The sequence below is a fragment of the Callospermophilus lateralis genome, chromosome 4 (assembly GCF_048772815.1).
Source record: "Callospermophilus lateralis isolate mCalLat2 chromosome 4, mCalLat2.hap1, whole genome shotgun sequence".
Lineage (NCBI taxonomy): Eukaryota > Metazoa > Chordata > Mammalia > Rodentia > Sciuridae > Callospermophilus > Callospermophilus lateralis.
In genome coordinates this window covers 83060166-83080099 of record NC_135308.1, presented here as the reverse complement: position 1 = coordinate 83080099, position 19934 = coordinate 83060166, and the positions used below count along the sequence as shown (strand labels likewise).

The following is a 19934-nucleotide window of genomic DNA, read 5'->3' as shown; positions in this document are numbered from 1 at the left end:
ACTCCAAAGCCCATGCTTGTGACAACACTGCTCCAGCAGCGAAATCACAGACTCTAGCAGAATTCTGCCTGCCCAGTACGGGGTAGGTTGCCTCTTCCTTTATACCAGCACCTTGCTTCCTTTTACCCAACAGTCTAGGGAGCTGGCTCCAAAAGAGGCTTTGTTAGTAGTTGGACACATGAACCTTCCTAATTAAACCAGTGGACACTGGTCTTCCCTCAAAGTTCTGCCGCTCACAGGCAGCCAGTTTTACCCTTCTGAGGCTCTGAAACTAAGAGTGATAGACAAGACAGAAGTGCTTTCTGTACTGGTGGGATGGGAAAGGAGCCACTGGATTCCATGTGAGAGACTGCAAGCACAGTTCGGTTGCTGAGGCTTAAAGTCTTGGCCTTGGCTTGCTTTCTGTAGGTCACAACACCTGGGCTCAAGTCTTGATGAACTCCGGGGACTAAAGAAAGAACACAATAACTTACTCTTATCTACCCAATCTCAGACACTAACATTTGAAACAAAGTAAGGGTGGGTTTTTGTTTTTGTTTTTATTACAAATTACTTTCTACTAATTATTAAGGTACTTTCATTTACCTTAACATTTGTTACATTTTACAATTACATGGCTATGTAAAATTAAACACTTGTATATCAAAATAAAATTTATGTGGATTTTAGCATCCATTTAAAAGTGAAATAAATTTGACTATTCATTGTCCTACTAAAGATTTTTATTTCGTTGAAATAATGTTTACTTGTATTTATGTATATGTACCTTATTGGCAAACACAATGTTTTTGAAACTGAGAAACAAGTATATTGTCAAGGTTGAGGCTGTCATCCTGCACCAGACTGCCACCTCCAAATCCTGGTTTTACCACTTACTTATCTTTCGTAGTTATTTAAGCTCTATACTCATCTCAAAGTGTTTTGAAGTTTAAATACATCAGTGAGCATCCAATAACTGTGTGATAAATTAAAACACATACACATCTGATGCAGATTCAACAAGATGTTCCTGGAATGCATTCTGTAAACTAGCATAAATTTTTGCCTGTATCATGGGAAATTTTTAACAAAATTTTAAAAAATTACTGTGAACATTCCTTTTATTTTAGTAAGAGAATTCTAACTTGAGTCAAGGCTTAACAATCACGTTGTTTAGTTTGACCACTCAGGATTTTTCCCAATCATACAGGCAGTGTTCTCAAGTCTCTTTTAATTCATCTTTTAAAGAGAGAGAGAGAACCATTAAAATATTTTCACTGTAGTATTTTTAAAAAGATAACATAGGTATCTGTAAAGTAATTGCAATAAGATGTAAAGTGTTTCTAGTTTTACTTATTTTCACTAGTTCATAAGCATAAGCTTATGGTATCATAAGCATAAGCATTCCGTTTTGAAAACAATAAAAAAATAAACAACCGAATTAGCCGGAGCTGAGAAGAAGGGAGAGTCAGAGAACAAGCAAGCATAGAATTCCGTCTGCTTTTTATCTAAGCGGTGAGAAAGGGCAATACAAATTCTATTATCTTATATTGTTTAAACCTTCAAATATAACACTGTGAATCCGTCTTCAAATTCATGGCAAATTTTTCAGAAATATTTTTAAAAATTAAAAAGAGCAAACAAAAGGAAATCGGCTTTATTTTGCTAACCACTTTTCTAAAATGGTAGTGATTAAAAGAAAGCTCCAAAGGCGGGGCCTGGAGCCCCTCCCACTTCCCTGAGGTCTTCAAACAGGTCCGCTACAAGGAAATATAAACTCCCACCGTGACTCAGACCTGCTCACTGCTGCTCTTATAGTTTGACCGTGTTGTAGTGCATTTAAGATGTCTGGACGCGGGAAAGGAGGCAAAGGGCTTGGGAAAGGAGGCGCCAAGCGCCACCGGAAGGTGTTGCGAGATAACATCCAAGGCATTACGAAGCCAGCTATTCGCCGCCTGGCCCGTCGTGGGGGCGTCAAGCGCATCTCTGGGCTGATATACGAAGAGACCCGAGGAGTTCTCAAAGTTTTTCTGGAGAACGTGATTCGCGATGCGGTGACTTACACGGAGCATGCTAAACGCAAGACAGTGACAGCCATGGACGTGGTCTACGCTCTGAAACGCCAGGGCCGCACTCTGTACGGCTTTGGCGGTTGAGCTGTCTCCACAGCGCCCCCTCCACTCAAAGGCCCTTTTCAGGGCCCCAAAACGTCAAGAAAAGAGCTGTAAACACCACCATGCAAGCGTCTGGTTGGGTATGGTAGAGCGGTGTCTTAGATGTGGGACGTTTGCAGCGGAGGCTATTGCTCTGGGTTAGGTGTGACCTAAGTTGGCCAGAAGCATTAGGTCTATGGGCTGAGGTCCCCTCTGCGTTGGACAGCCTGGGAAGTGACTCCTGGGGGGGCCACAAGCAACTCGAGCGTAGACGTCTACGTTAGCAGACCCATGTTTTAAGAGCAGTTCGGCTCTTGGCGCCCCAATCCTCCCTCCCGGAGTATATATAGTGGTTGGTATGTAAATAAGGGCGAGCAGACTTGCCCCTTCTCATTGGATAGAAGCGTCAGGGGCGGGGCCTCGCGTTGTAACCCACCGGGTAGGAGCAGAGGCGAGCGGTCGCGGTGTATTACGGGAAGAAGCCGTCACTAACCTTTCAGTGCCAGATGCCACTCAGGTGTGGCGCGTTAAGAGTCTTCCCGGGTGTGAATGTTTTATTCCTTTGCTGAGTGAGAGGTGACCTAGCACAGCTAGATGCTGGAAGTTAGGCGGCAAAGCGAGGCGAAACTCAAGACCCGGCCGAAGTTCGGGAGCCTCTGCAGTTCCTGTGGGTTAGCTGCATTTTAAAGTCAGCTACGCGGCGGGTGGGGGTCCTAGAGCGGGCGGGCGCTACGTCTCCTGCGGGTAAGAAAATCCAGGTCTTCTCCACCTGTGCTTAAGTTGCCGGGAGTCCGAGGCAACCGTGTGCTAGTGGTCAGAACCGCTCAGGAGATTGTCACACGCGACCCATTGTCGATAGGAGATAAGCCCAGGAATTTGATTGAACTCTTTGCTAAGAGTCTCTCGCGGTGCTCTAGAAGGGGAGGTGGGCGAGAGTGCTTTGGAGAGCTATGTAGTGGTGTGATCCTGCCGTGTGGCCACGCTGTGCAGCCGGTAAAGGGGTGGCCCGTTGAGGCCGCTCTCTCTAGGCTAGGAAAGGCCTGAGCACCGGGAGAACTGCACACGTAAGGGCCAGCAGGGGCCGCTAGTAAGGCAAGACAGGAACTGAGGTCGGTGCGGTGTAGGGAAGAGGCTTAGGACACTCGCCCTGCTCTCTTCCCCCAAAAGGAGGGTTTAGCAACACTAAACACCTCCAGCTGTAGCATTTCTAAACGTGGAAAGGGCCACTTAGCTCCGCGGAAGGCGGATGGCCGGTTGCTCCAAGAGTTTCCCTACCATAGTACTGTCTGTGACCAACGTTAAGAACGTCCTAGTTCTTGGGCAGCAGATGTCATCTAATCAAGGAAACATTACTAGTGTTCCCCCAGCCGGATCCTGTTTTTACTAGTGATGGGTACACTGTATTAAGTGCTTATTGTGAGCAAGGCACTTTGGAACACGCTGTATTCCATCGCAAATTTATAAAGTTTTTGTTTAAATTACTATTTTACAAATGAAATGACTAAAGGCAGTTAGAATTGGAGACAGATTTGAATCCAGTCCTTTTGGATTTCTCACCCCTTGTTCTTAAATTTTGTGCCCTTTCCAGAGAGTCCATGTTGAGCTGGCTGACATTTCACTACTAAGTATTTTCTCATACTGCATCAAGATTCAGATGTATATATGATGCTGTTAATTTAAGTTTTTTTATACTCCATTAAGTGAAATTTTGAGTTACTTATAAAAGACAGAGTTACACCGTTGCTTTCCATATAATCCTAACCTCAATGTAAAGAGATTAAATTTTTAGGTAGTTGGAATGTCTTCCTAGTTTGTCAGCATTAATTTCCAGTCATAAATTTGGACTAGAGAATGTTAGCTATGCAATTTTTTTCCTTTTGGATATTACTGAAGTTTCATTTATTACTGATATCTCATGAATCCTAGACAAAGAAGCACAGTGTATACTTCAATATATGGCATTGGATTCATGACCAAATTTAGTATTGTTAATTATATTTGAAATAAAATCCATATCTTTTTGTGTGTACTTGGCCTATATTGTACCTGATAATATTGGGTTGTCTTCTGCTATTTTCATTTAAAATCAATTGTTTTATAGAATTTGTTAGTTAATATCTAAAAATTATGATTCTTATCCTGTAGGTTGTACCTTTTACCAATGTGAAAACCTTTTTTCTTTTTCTTTTTTCTTTCTTTCTTCTTTTTTTTTTTTTTTTTTTGTTTTGTTCCTTGGGTATCAATTATCTTGAATTCCTATTAGTTTTTTTGCTTATATGTTTTACCTCAGGTGTTGTTTGGCACCTGCAACCCTTAATAAAATACAGTGATGATCTAATTCAAATGCTTATTATACCAAAATTTTAGCAAGTTTATTTTGATTATTTAGGATAATGCATAGAATGTCTACATCTGCTATTAATCAATGTAAAGGAAAATTTAAAGATTTAATGTTACACAAATAACATTAGAAAAGTAATTTATTTGACATGTTATTCATACCCGTTTATTGAGTCCTTGCCACCTTTCATTATAGTAGTACAAGGGATACAATTGTGACTAAGACATGATCTCTGTTTCAAGAATTTACAGGAAATTGGTCAGTGGTTCTGAGCATTTTTGATCACGAATTCCTTTGATTATTTGAAAGATTTCCACACCACTACTTTCATCACACACACTTCAAAATGTTGTACACATTTTCAATGGACTCATAGGCCTCAAGTTAAGAAAAGCTGGCTAGTTTAATTTACAATTTGCTGTGTTATAAATAAAATTGGACCTGGAGCTAGAAAATCTGCATTTGAAACATTTCTGATAGTATCTGGTGTAAACTTTGACAAACCACTAAAACCTCTCTCTGGTTATGTCCTCTACTGAGTGAAGGTAATGCCATCTGCTTAGCAGAATTGATGTTCTATTCAATTAGACAGTACAGGTAAAGAACTTCTTAAAATAAAAAGCAAACTCTTATTAATGGACTAAATTGCCTTATTCATGCTTTATTAATAATTAGTGAGGGGCTTAGGTTGTGGCTCAGTGGTAGAGCACTTGCCTTGCACATGTGAGGCACTGGGTTCGATCCTCAGCACCACATAAAACAAGTAAATAAATAAAACAAAGATACTGTGTCCATGTTCAACTAAAAAATTTTTAAAAATAATTAGTGAAAAACTAAATTCTGATCTCTTTCCTGTCATTACTTTCATGAAACTAATATGGATATAGCTGTAACTGTTTTTGTCTCAAGATTTTCTAATAGAACTGACACTTTTTCTTTGGTATAATTGGATTATTAATCTGTGTTTCATCATTACTATAAGTCAGCTGAACACTGGCTACTATAGGCTCTGGTTTTTTGGGGGAGAGGGGCATACGGGAGACCAGGGATTGAACTCTGGGGCACTGGACCACTGAGCCACATCCCCAGCCCTATTTTTTGTATTTTATTTAGAGACAGGGTCTCACTTAGTTGCTTAGTGCCTTGCTTTTGCTGATGCTTGCTTTGAACTCTCGATCCTCCTGCCTCAGCCTCCCAAGCCACTGGGATTACAGGTATGTGCCACCATGTTCAGCTACAGAGTCTGTTTTTTGATCTCTTTAAAGATTAAAGCTACATTACAAAACCAGTACACAGTGTATAGTTTCTTACAGGCAAAGTTCAAACTTGAACTATGGAGAGCATCATCAGAGTTACAAAGAATTGATAACAACTGTGGCAGAGGAAGACCAAGAGTTTGCAACATGGATTGGTGACCCTTGGTAAAGTTTCAAAGTATGATGCATGTGTCCTTGACCCCTGTCGTCTTTAGTTGTACCCTTCCATCTTTCAAGTACCCAACACTTTCACATTTCCTTCTGACAACTCAAAGCCTCTCATTACCCATTTTCAGTGTAGATTTTATGTGTTTCCTGTCATCACTTTGCAAAATTTACAAACTGATGCTTGCCCATAAATAATTATTTAACAACTGGCATCAAATTTATTATGATAATGATCATGTTCTGATAATTTATTAAATTTAAAATCATGCATATTTATGAGATTATCTTCCACTAAAGTGTTCCCCCAAATTCACTTAGATTATAATGCCCCAGAATATAAACAGCAACTTTACAGTTTGAAGGTTAAAATACATCAAAACACATCTTCTGCAAGTATTTATTGTCTTATACATGATATAATCAGATATGTGAAATTTGAATAAAACAACTTGGAGGTAAGTTTTAATCCTGAAATTTGATAAACCACTAAACTAGCCATACTAGATGTACAAAAAGGAGATACTTTAATAATTTGGGGGTTTTTTTATTGTTGTTGTTGTTGTTGTTTTAGTTGTAGATGGACACAATACCTTTGTTTATTTATTTTTATGTGGTGCTGAGGATCGAACCCAGTACTTCACATGTGCTAGGCAAGTGCTCTACCACTGAGCCATAACCCTAGCCCTAATTTATTATTTAATTTATAAAGAACAAAAAATTTTCAGTTCTGGAAGCTGGGAAGTCTGAGATTAAGGTGCTGGTATTTCTTTTTTGGTGAGGGCTTTTTGGTATTTTCATATGGCAGAAGGGCAAAATAGCCACGCATGGCATGAAGCATCTTTCTTGTAAGAGCACTAATCACATTTATAAAGTAGACCTCTCATGGCCTAATCATGAGACTATTAATACTATCTTATTGCAATGCCTCAGTTTAGAGGGGAACACATTCAAACCACAGCACTGTACATTTCTCCTTCTCTAGCTAGCACCACGTTAACCTCTTCGGGTAGAGGGGGTTGGAAGGATGTTGCAAGGAGAGGGTTTCATTTCTCCTCTTTTATGGCACAGCTGCCAAGGGTGCTCTTAGGTACTATGGTGGTTAATTTTATGTGTCAATGAGACTGGCCATAGGTACCCACATATTCTGTCACACATTGTTATGAATGTTTCTATGAGGACATTATTGGGATGAAGTTGACATTTGAACCATAGAATTGTATAAAGCAGATTGGCTACAACCCACTGACATTATGATGGACAATCAGTTGAACATCTGAATAGAATAAAGATCAGCTTTCTTCAGGAAAGAGAAAAATTCACCAGTAGACTGCCTTAGGACTAAGATTGCACCCTCAGCTCTCCCAAGTCTCCAGCCTATCGGCCTCAGTAATCATGTGAGCCAGTCCTTACAATAAATCTGTACACAGCATATTGCTTCTGCTTCTCTAAAGAATTTAAGCCTTAGAGAGAAACCCTCTAAGGCTTACCATCCAACAAGTTTCATTCATACATCAACAGGAGGCTTCTTGCTTACCAGTTCCTGTGTGCCAAGGCCTGATCCACCAGCTGCATACAGCCCTGGTCCAGAGCAAACCTCCAATGTTTTCATCATTGACTGGGCTGCAGCCATACCATCTGATAGATCTTCATCATAAGGAAGGAGAACCTTTTACAAGGATGTTCTTTCTTTGAGTACTCATTCTCAGTCCTAGGGTACTGTCTTTCAGTGTAATAGAGTTCTCTGTTATCCTCTCTTGTTTAACTCCATTATCTCTCAAATTAATAATATGCTTGTGTCTCTGACTAATATGAGACTTACTGTCATTTCTACTATTTTCTATTTGAAGGTTTTTAAAAGAGTTATACCAAATTTTTGATCACCCATTATATATTTTACATAAAAACAAATGACTATTTTTCTTTGTCTACTTATTGTACTGAGGAGTCCAAATTTATGACATCAGTCATGATTATATTGTATGTTTTACTAATACACTGAGATATTTACAGTAATAATCTACAATCTTAAGAATATGTGTATTATTTCCAAATATGTTGACTAATTTTTCAAGAGAATACTGGTGAATACTTGCATAATGTGATTTGCTGTAGAATTTTCATAAGCTAATAAAATGATTTAATAACAAATCAACCTAAACTCTTTTGGAAATAACTTCTACTAAAGAATCATCATCATATAGTCCTTTGATGACTGTATAAATTCATACAGTATATAATCTCTTTGCATAAAAACTTCCAAGACTGCTGTGATTTGTTTATTCTGTGATTCTGTGGAAAATTACATTATTTTCTCTGACCTGCCTTAAGTTTCAACCTGAATCTACCTAGGGTTCTTCCTTTTACCTATTTCTTCCTTCAGAAGCATGATGTACTGTTTTGCGTGTAACTTTCATAGCCATCTCTATTTTTTCTGTTATGATTCCTTGTTGACATCAAAAACAACACCTTTTAGAAAAGGAACTGTCCAGACAGCATTGTCCATGATATTTCCTTGCTGATCCCAGCTCCATTGACTCACTTAGGATCAGTTCTCATATTTTTAGGATTAATCACCAGGTTAATTTTAGTAGGTCAGGGCAATTTTGCTACTGTCATGCTGTTGTCTTTGAGCACCCTGTACTCTGTGCAGCACTCTTTGAAATTTCATGTATTTATAGACTTCTGAACCTCCAGTGCTGGCAGTTGTAAGGGTTTCTGTTTCACTTGGAAAGTATTCTAGGATTTCAGGATGACATCTTTTCAATGCAGCATATTGATGATACATAACAAACATCTCTGAGGTAAAGAACGTTTCCTCCTGACCCCCCAACTCCTCAGTTCCTCCAGGATCAAATCATTTTCATCTGTTTCTTCTGAGGGAAACCAAAGTAAGATAATCTAATGTTTTATTCTTTTTGACATGTTGTTTTCATTCTCTGCAAGTCTCTTTGAAATCTTCGTTCTCATCCTGCAGCAAGTGCTGGATCTCCCTCAGGTCCTGCTCCTTTTTGCTCAGGAGTTTGGTCACTGTCACAAACTCAGGCTCCCCAAATTGTAACTGGTCTTCTGACCCTGCCTGGTGCTAGGCAGGTCTACAAGGGCCCACTGGGTGGGGCCAACCACCTGGACAGCCCACAGAGGACAGGCAGTGCCCCAGAAGCAGGCATTGGTTGCTAGTTGTATAATTTTTATTAACCACCACCATCATTGGCTCTGAACTCTGTTTACCATTGAAGAAAAAGATCAAGAAACTGGGGAAAGGACAGGTGTTGCTTGAGTTCAGCATTTTAAATAATTTCTATTGAATTGTGTTTTATAGTGGTTTTAATTTTTCATTTAATTAGTCCAACAGTGTGTGTGTGTGTGTGTGTGTGTGTGTGTGTGTGTGTGTGTAGCAGGATACTGAAATGAAGCCCCAGGGCCCAGCATATGCTTGCCAAGGGCTCTACCACTGAGCTACACACCCCCAGCTCTTTTAATTTCATTTTAAATGAGTTTATTTCATTTTGAGAAGGGTTCCTCAGGCTGGCCTTGAATTATCAATCTCATCCCTGAGTAGCTACGAGGTTATCTTTTAATAGCGGAATTCAGTTTAGTTTAGCACTTATAAACATGATTTTCCCTTTTATCTTTTCTGTTTTTCCATTGTTTCATTTTCTCATTTCTACTGGTTTATCAAGATACTATTTGTGACAGACACTGCTGATGACCCACTTATTCATTCCCTCTTTATTCTCAATATCAGCACCTAAGTTTTGTTGGGAGTAGTAAAGCACTCAGTAGGAAAGTTGTGGTCCTGTGCTGAGAAGAATGCCCATGTGGCTGAGTTCTGTGTACTTGAGTGGAAGTTGCTAGAAGAGGCCTCTGAAAAAACTTAAAAAGACGATAACTCTTTTTTAAAAAAAATATTTATTTTTTAGTTTTAGATGGACACAATATCTTTATTTTATTTTTATGTGGTGCTGAGAATCAAACCCGGTGCCTCACGCATGCTAGGTGAGCGTACTACCACTTGAGCCACATCCCCAGCCCAAAAGAGGATAACTCTTGATGAGAGAAACTTCATAGTTCTCTCTCCTTTTCTCTGCTTGCAAGAAATAATGGCCATATAGCACTCATAGGAGGACATTAAAGATGGAAGTAGAATATTAATAGTAGAAGAAGAAGACAAAAAGAGACTGAATCCCCGTGGATTCACAGGCTGGGGTGGTCGACCTTGAGGCATATTTTATATGAGGGGAGAAGTTGTAGCATCTTCTAATCCTGTGGCATTATGGGTTGGAGACTGTATATGCTCTTCAATTTTATAGTATCTCTGATTGTTGAATTCACACGACTATTCAGTTCAGTACCAGGTCTTAACTGATAGTTTTTGTAGATCTTGCAGAGGACACTGGGCCTGGACCTTGTATGGAGGTGGCTGTAGTCTTGTCTCCCTCCTGTAAGCAGCAGTTTGACATAGACCACCTTCCAACAGAGACTATAATTTGCTTTAAACACTACTTCAGAGGTGCAACCCTATCTAAGTGGTCTCCTTGGAGTTCTAGTTTCTCTCCAGATGAGAGCTGTGATAGATCATAGTCCCTGCCCATTCGCCTGCCCCATCCCAGTTCAGGGAAGTCTTTTTCTAACAGAAAGGCACAATCCCTTCTCATCACTCACCATAAAATGAGTTCATTCACTTTAGTGAATTAATTTATCACCAATTAAAAGTTGACTCTCAAAGTTTATGTCTCCTACTTCAACCTCTTTTGTAAGTTCCAGACCATACATTGAATGACACTTTTTGTAGTTTTTTTGTTATTATTTCCGTGATGCTGAGGATTGAATCCAGAACCTTGCACATTCTAGGCAAGTGTTCTGCCACTGAACTACATCCCCGACCCTTTTAGCTCTTTTCTGTTTGTTTTTGTTGTTTATCCTTGTTCCTGGTGTTTATTTTTATTGTTTATACTTGTTTGGAGTCTTGGAGATTGGTAGTGGAAATACATGAATGAACTCAAAGCACACTTGCACTAAAAATTCTCCATTTACTCTTAGTGGCGGTTTTTTTGTAATTTAATTTTATTTTTTTTAATCAAAATAAGAGTTATTTCATCATAAAAATTCAATTGTTCTACAAAGTGTATAATGAAAACCAGAAATTATTTGTTGCATTTCTCCATACCTCAGCTTATTCTCCCCAGAAAGCAATGAGTCTTGACTCCTGTATCTTTATATTCCTAAATGGCAATGCTAGGCTAGCTATCTCTAACCCTTTTAGTTTTAGATATTATCTGTTAACTTCCTACCATAGAGGAAGAGAATTTACCTCTCTTACATAGCACTCACTTCTACATGCTCATAAACTTTTCCAGCCTCATCCATCAGCACAATTATTTCGAATATTTTAGTTAAATCTGTACTCAAGTATTTATCTCATTATAATTATTCATAACTGTGCTATTGTATGGTTAAAATTCTTGTACCAATTTTTGCTTTCCCTGAAGTTTAAAATTACTTATTGTTAATGGTCTCTAAATTCCCCCAAAGAAGTAAAAATCTGTCCTGATATATTTAAACACACCATATTTATTATTATTATTATTATTATTATTATTATTATTATTATTTCCCTGAAGGTCACAAGGCTTCAATGTGGATAGGTTGATCTGTATATCTTTAAGAATTTGCATATTTGAAAAGGTTGGTTTTGTTCTGTTTTTTCCTCTCCTCAGTGTTGACTGACAATTTTACTGAATATAGAAAAATTATTTTCTCTTAGAATTGGAAAGCATTTTTCTATTGTTTGTTAGATTCCATGAAGCTATTGAGAAATTCAAAGACATTCTTATTTCTAATCCTTTCCATATGATTTTATTTGCCTGAAAACTTAAGGATTGTATTTTTCTAGCTATGCTTTGAAATTTCTTAATGATTTTGGTGTGAGTCTTTATTTTGTGGAGTACTTGGTAGACCTATTGTTTTATATTATGTATTTGATAATTTTCTCTTTCCTGTTAATAGAAATCTATTATTATTATATTTTTATCTTTTTTCTCTGTCTTTCCTATACTAATGTAAATTTCTTAAATTTTATCTCTCTTCCAATTTTAAGAGTTATTGTTTTGGTCTGTTAGTATTACTTTTTAAATAAAAACATTTTTTTTTCTTGCTTTGGGGTTGCAATATTATATCTTTAAGCCTCTAGAATTTTTAAGTGTTTTATTTTACTCCCTACATTTTTTTTTTTTCTCAGTCCCTTTTCTGTTTCAGTCAGTGTTTTTCATAATGGAGGCTTCCCTCCCATGCCAGGTAATAATTAAGTTTCCTGCTCATAAGGCACTTTCATGAAAACTTATTGTGAGCTTGGTTCTCAAGTGCTACTTATTAACCAATGAGTCTCTTTGTAGGGTGAGCAGCAGGGACCTGTTTTCTCAGGGAATAATGGTATCTGTAGATTTGCTTTGTTTTCAATATATCTGTCTCCTTTGAAGAGACTACTCCAATTTTCCGTCTGTAGAATAATAAGGTACATGTAAACAAACCCAGATTGAGCTGTGGAATGGAGCTTGAGCTCTGGATTTCAACATGTAGACTTTTGATCCCTACCTCTACCTTTTGAGTCTGGTGCCCTTTAATTCAACCTCTCTGCAAAGCAAATTCGCAGAATCTGGTTGAAGTGAGGGGTGGGAGGGGCATTGCAGCCTCTGACTGCTGCTTCTCAAACCAACTTTAAAGGAAACCCCTTTTTTTTCAGCCCTCCTATACCTCTACCTTCAGAGAGACCTTGTACTTCCAATTCCTGACACTTTTGGAGTTCTTCAATATAAATTGGAATTGTGTGTGTGTTTGTTTGTGTTTGGCTTGTCTCTGATCTTTCAGTGTGCATACCTTTCATCTTTATCCAACATTCTAAGTGAATTTTCTAGGTCCATGTTTTTTTTCCAGTTCTCCTCAATTTTGTTGATTTCTCTGGTCTGTTATTATCTCCTTTCTGCTTCAATTCCATGCTTATGATTTGTTTTGTTTGCTTGCTTGTGTTTTGCTTTTTACTCCATGCACTATTGGTTAAGAGAAATACAAAGAAGGAACAGAGGTAAATTTATGCATTTAACCCCACTGCACCTAACTAGTATTTTATACTTAGTTATTTTATATTTTATTTTCCACCCTTTGACATCCCTGTGATCTTAATTTAACGTCTTCTGGCAAAGCTGAATGTTTTTATCACTCCCTTCCATTGCAATGAGCTCAATGCCTTGTTTACTGCCATGATTACATACTGATGTAGTACACATGTTTGGGCAGGCAACTTTCTCTTGTTTACCTGCACCCAGAATCCAGGGCTGTGCCAGCTACTGATTGATGTTCCTTGAACTTTGTTAAATAAGAAAGTGCCTTGAGAAGTATAACGAGGGAAGCAATGCAAAGACCTGAGTATCCCTGTGCCAAACTGTGTTCAGAATCAGAATTTACAAGTTTCTAAGCTCTTCTCTTCAAACTGCTTTGATTTCCAAATGAAAAAACTGAAGCCTAATTAAGGAAACCAAAGCCTAATACATAATGTATGACAGGGACTTTATGTTTTCAAAGCTCCTTGCCTTTAGATTTTCTATACTGTACTTCTTTATATTAGGTAATAAGATTCTGATAACCAGGTATTATCAAATTAATGGCTATATTGCATCAAAATATTTAGGTTTGATTAATCTACTTATATTTGTGAAAAGTGATAGCTATATACAAAACAAAATGAGGTTGGGTTTTTTGTTTTGTTTTGTTTTGGGCAAACCAGATAAAAGACTATTATTTAAAACTACATAGTGATGAAGATCTAAACCAAAATAGCATATAGAAAAAAAGATACATTGATGGCATATATCAAAAAGCAGAAGAGCAACATACATTAAAGAATAGACAGGATACGAAGGATGTTTGTATCATATTAAAAAATGGGAAAGGAATTTTACATAATATTTTTGCAAAATAACAGGGTTTTTTTCCAATGCAGTACATAAATTGTGTATTAATTTATTATCTGCCATTAAATAATGGATAACTTATGTATTTCACTTGACTAAAATGTGTCTGTAAAAGAAATGACCATTTTAAAAGCTATAAACCCTGATGCTTCACTGTGGACTCTGATACCTTGCTTTATCCTCTTAACTGATAACTTGGTTTCTGTATGCTTTTCCATGTCAACAATAAAAGGGAGATATGCAGCCATCACATCTCCTGGGCATAATGCATTTTAGTATTGTGAGTCAGACTTTAGTAAAATGTTACCAGGTAATTCACTGCTAGAAGCTCCTGATCCCTCTGCCTTTGCATCTGGGTAGGAAATCTTAGTGCATATATCCTTTATTTTTTCATTTCTTCCACACATTTAAGGGCTTGCTAAGGAATTCTCCCTTTCTTGGTTTTCTGTGTATCTCATTTCTGTTTTGCCTTCTGAGGCTATTCCTATTCCATCTTCCTCCGAATTCTCTTCTTCCCTGTAGATGTCAGGGTACCCAGATGTCTTTCCTCGCCTGTCTTTTGTTCTATTGCTGCCTCAATGCTTTCCCACACACCTCTTAATGGTTCTCCTTTCCAGCTCTCACCTGTGGATTCCAAGCCTTTATTGACAATTCAGACTGATATTAGCTCCAAACCTGTATTTTTTTCCCGAGTATCATCTCTTCAATTCCCACAGTCATCCAGTGCTCAGCATATTTAAAATTGAATTCATAATTTCTCCCACAGATTTAATCTTACTGCTTTCCTCCTGAAAGGTAGGAATGGGCATAGTATGGCGTCCTTATTCCTTCCTGTTGACTACCTGACACTTTCAACCTGCTAATAATTCATCCCTTCCCTTTTTTCCTCTCATCACTTCTTGCTTTCTCTCTTCATTGACTTGTAGTTGTAATCATTAACCACAAATTTAGGGACAACTCTGTACCCAGCACTGTGCTAAGTACATTATCTACTTTACTTTGGTTTGTCCTCATAATGGCCTTACAAAATAAAATTATTATCCTCATTTACCCCAAAGATGTCAATAAATTGACAAAAGACATAAAGCTAGTAAGTTATAGGAGCCTCTATTTAAACTCATTAGTTTTATTTCTTATTAAATTAAATTAACCAACTGTTTTGTGTGACACCAACCATAAAATAATCTAGAACAGGGCTGCTTGATAGAAATAAAATGCTATTATATAAGCCAACATGTAACTTAAAACTTTCTAGTATGATGTTTAAAAAGTGAAAAGATAGGGCTGGGGTTTTGGCTCAGTGGTAGACACTTGCCTAGCATGCGTGAGGCCCTGGGTTTGATCCTTGGCACCATATAAAAATAGAAACAAATAAAGCTATAAAAAGATAAGTAAAAAATGAGTGATACTTACTTTAATAATGTTTTATTTAACCTTATACGCCCCAAATATTAACATTTCAACAACTCATCGATATAAAAATTATTGAGGTGCTGTATTTTACATTCCTTTTTTTGCACTAAATTTTTGAAATCTGGTGTGTATTTTATACTTATAGCACATCTCAATCAGTACTCTTAACTTTTCAGTTTATTTGATATACTTAGGTTTCACAAAATTTATAATTTAAAAATAGTTTTGCACATCCAAGTTGTTCCAAACAAACTTAAAAGTGTGCAATAGCTGAATAAATGATCAAAAATTATTTTCTTTGATTATATGCATCTAAATTGATAAAACTTGTTTATCTTTAAAGAATTTATTTAGCTTGAAGTAAAAGCATATCAGAAATAAAACTATGTCCATCCAAGTTAAGAAAATTCACTAACTTGTGTTAACTCATAAATGTGAAATTTTTGAGGGGATAATGCATAAAAATCAATAAATCTATCAATATCAACAAAGCAGTCTTCATATTTTTCTTGTAATTTTATAGCCAATTTCAGTAATGTTGTGAATATAATTAAAAGCTTCTTTATATTAAATAACATAAGAAATTATCTTTATTGACTTGCATTATGCAAAGATTAATTTCAACAAGAGTTCTTGTATCTATGTAGCTAGGTCACAAACAAGCTTATTCTTGGTAGCTTCAAATTTAGCTCATTCATATATAGTATAAAAGTAAGAAAACATGAATAAGATGGCCAGTTTTCATCTCTGAATTGTGAATATCTTTTGCCAGGCATTCCTTTTCTTTGAAGGAAACATTGATTTCAAATGAACTGTATGGTAAATTTTTGAATAGGTCTTCCACAACTCAACTAACAAATATCAGCAAAAACATGCAGTTAAGTAGATTAGTTGTCTTCTAATTCTTTCAGCAATTTCAGAACAATTTCCATGATGCATAGCATTTGTGCATGATCCCTAAAGATTTTTAACTTCACTTGTGACAGTTTTTATAGTTGTTTTTTGTTTGTTTATTTATTTTATTTTTTTTAAGAAAACTGGGCATGCATGGTTTCGATATATATGAGAGAGGAACAAAGGAGAATCATAGAAGAACCATGTTTCATGCTTTAAAAAATCAATAAATCTGTCCTTTTAACAACCTCTGCTATTATTGAAACTAATATTTTTCAGGCATACAAAATTCAAAACTACCTATACCACAAGTCGCATTTTTTAGTCTATTTATTAGCTAAATTTCTTTGTACATGTGGATGTCCTTTGAGAAAATGTATACTCAAATGACAACTTGGCAGTGGCATTGTATCACATGACTTATCTAAAGAAGCTGAAGAAAAGTACTAACAAGCCCTCAAAGTTTGAATTAATTGATCTGTGATCTAATAAAAAGGTCTTGCATATTATGGGTAATTGTTTGATGACTTTATTAAAGATAGTTTACCAAAAGTGAAAGTCTCATAAGTTTCTAATAAAATTTCCACAATTGAGATAATGCATGATTTATTTTCCCATCTTTCCATCTAAAAAATTATCTTTTTTTGGAAGACAAGACAGGGTATTTTATACTTGGCTAACCTTCAAAACTCAGATTGCTCATAATTATTTAAAATATTTTTGTAGACATGATTTCGGCTGACAGATTTATTAATTTTCTTTTTACTTTTGAGAGAATCTTTTCACATTCTCTACATATTTGCTGAAAATGCCTTTCAATATTGTCTACTATAATTATCTTTAATTTTTTAACATAACAAACATTTTTGATTATGCTCTGCCACAGCAAAATGTAATTGCCATTCTTCATGAAATGTGTGCTATATTTTTTCCAGTATCCTTTATTCTTCACTTCTCCAGTTATTTTAGCTTTTGCATCTCCACTCTGTCCTATTATTATTATCAATATTATTCCTTTAATATAAATGTAAGGGTTTGTACATTTTTTTTTTTTTGGTACCAGAGATTGAACCCAGGGGTGCTTAACCGTTGAGCAACAACCCAGTGCTTCTTAAAATTTTTTAAAATTTTGAGACATGGTCTCACTTAGTTGTTTAGGGCCTTGCTAAGTTCCTAAGGCTGGCCTTGAACTTCCCATCTTCCTGCCTTTGCCTTCTGAGCTGCTTGGATTTTAGGTGTGTGCCACCACACCCGGCTGTACCTATTCTCTAAATTTTTTTTTCTAAAGATCTAAAAAAAATGCAAAATAAAATAATGAAAGTGGTTGTATCATTCTCTATTCCCACCAGCATGAATGAGAATTCCTATTTCTCCATGTCTGATGTTTTTGGTGTTGTGGATCTTGGCTAGTAGAATGTAGTAGGATTTCTTTGTTGATTTTAATTTCCATTTCTTTTATGACATGACATTAGGCATCTTTTCATGTACTTGTTTTCCATCTCTATATCTCCTTTGGTGAGGTGTCTGTTCATACCTTTTGCCCATTTTTAAATTGGTAGTAATTCTTTTTATACATCATTATTCATTTTTATACATGTTTGTATGTACACATGTATACATTGTCATACATTTTTGTTGGGGATTTTTGTATCTATGTTCATGAAAAACACTGATCTGTAGTTTTCTTTACTTGTACTGTCTTTATCCTTTTTTAAAAACTATAGTGATTTTATTCACTTTATTTTTTTCACATTTCCATACACGTATTTTGTATAATGATGTGGTTCTGCTTTCACCATCCATGCTATTCCCCTTCTCCTTCCCTTTCCCTCCCACCTCTATTCCCTATCTAGAGGTAATCTTCCTCCCTTGCTCTCCCTCCCAACCCCATTTTGAGTCACCCTCTTATATAAGAGAAGACATTCTGCATTTGTTTTTTGGGGATTGGCTAACTTCACTTAGCATAATCTTCTCTAATGCCATCCATTTCCCTGCAAATGCCATGATCTTATTCTTTTTTATTGCTGAGTAATATTCCATTGTGTAAAAATGCCACATTTTTTTTTTTTATCCATTCATCCACTGAATGACATCTAGGTTGGCTCCTCAGTTTGGCTATTGTGAATTGTGCTGCTATAAACATTGATGTGGCTGTGTCCTTGTAATATGCTGTTTTTAAGTCCTTTGGGTATAGTCCAAGAAGAGAAATAGTTGGGTCAAATGGTGGTTCCATTCCCAGTTTTCCAAGGAATCTCCATACTGCTTTCAAAATTGGCTGCACCAATTTGCAGTCCCACCAGCAATGTATGAGTGTACCTTTTTCCCCACAACTTTGCCAGCACTTGTTGTTTGTCTTCATCATGGCTGCCATTCTTACTGGAGTGAGATGATGGTATCTTAGAGTAGTGTTAATTTGCATTTCTCTGATTGCTAGAGATGATGAGAATTTTTTCATATATTTGTTGATTGATTGTATATCCTCTTCTGAGAAGTGTCTGTTCAGGTCCTTGGCCCATTTATTGATTGGATTATTTGTTTTTTTGGTGCTTACCTTGTTCAGCTCTTTATATACCCTAGAGATTAGAGCTCTATCTGATGTGTGAGGGGTAAAAATTTGTTCCCAGGATGTAGGCTCTCTATTCACTTCACAGATTATTTATTTTGCTGAGAAAAAACTTTTTAGTTTGAATCCGTTCCATGTGTTGATTCTTGGTTTTAATTCTTGTGCTATAGGCGTCTTATTAAGGAAATTGTGACCTAGCCCCACGTGATGGAGATTAGGGCCTACTTTTTCTTCTATTAGCCGCAGAGCCTCTAGTTTAATCCCTAGATTCTTGATCCATTTTGAGTTAACTTTTGTGCATGGTGAGAGATAGGGATTCCATTTCATTTTGTTGCATAAGGATTTCCAGTTTTCCTAGCACCATTTGTTGAAGATGCTATCCTTTCTCCAGTGCATGGTTTTGGCACCTTTGTCTAATATAAGGTAGCTTTAATTTTGTGGGTTAGTCTCTGTGTCCTCTATTCTGTACCATTGGTCTACTAGCCTGCTTTGGTGCCAGTACCATGCTGTTTTTGTTACTATTGCTCTGTAGTATAGTTTAAGGTCTGGTATAATGATACCACCTGTTTCACTCTTCCTGCTTAGAATTGATTTAGCTATTCTGGCTCTCTTATTTTTCCAGATGAATTTCATGATTGCTTTTTCTATTTCTATGAGGAATGACATTGGGATTTTGATTGAAATTGCATTGAACCTTTGTAGTGCTTTTGGTAGTATGGTCATTTTGATAATTTTAATTCTGCCTATCCATGAGCAAGGCAGATCTTTCCATCTTCTAAGGTCTTCTTCTATCTCTTTCTTTAGAGTTCTATAGTTTTCATTGTAAAGATACTTCACCTCTTTTGTTAGGTTGATTCCCAAGTAATTTTTTTCTTTTTTTGAGGATACTGTGAATTGGGTAGTTTTCTTCATTTCCTTTTCAGAGGATTTCTCACTGATATACAGAAATGCCTTTAATTTATGGGTGTTGATTTTATATCCTGCCACTTTGCTGAATTCATTTACTAGTTCTAGAAGTTTCTTGGTAGAGTTTTTTGGGTCTTCTAGGTATAGAATCATATAATTAGCAAATAGTGCTAATTTAAGTTCTTCTTTTCCTATAGTTATTCCTTTAATTTCTTTTGTCTTGTCTAATTGCTCTGGCCAGTGTTTCAAGTACTATGTTGAATAGAAGGGGTGAGAGAGGGCATCCCTGTCTTGTTC

The 19934-nt window shown here is 36.6% G+C and overlaps 1 protein-coding gene and 1 pseudogene across 1 annotated transcript; one reads left to right on the top strand and one right to left on the bottom strand.

Annotated features, from left to right (window-relative positions):
* The first annotated feature begins 1802 nt into the window (after positions 1–1802).
* H4c16 (H4 histone 16) lies at positions 1803–2856 on the top strand. Its single transcript, XM_076852690.1, has one exon. It carries the CDS (start codon positions 1824–1826, stop codon positions 2133–2135), a length of 312 nt encoding a protein of 103 aa, XP_076708805.1. The 5' UTR covers positions 1803–1823; the 3' UTR covers positions 2136–2856.
* A 5576-nt stretch (positions 2857–8432) lies between these two features.
* LOC143398394 (peptide chain release factor 1-like, mitochondrial pseudogene) lies at positions 8433–11264 on the bottom strand (annotated as a pseudogene).
* Positions 11265–19934: the final 8670 nt, after the last annotated feature.

Bases quoted from the DNA above. Each gene is read 5' to 3' on its own strand.
- H4c16 (XM_076852690.1), top strand. From the start codon at position 1,824: ATGTCTGGACGCGGGAAAGGAGGCAAAGGGCTTGGGAAAGGAGGCGCC.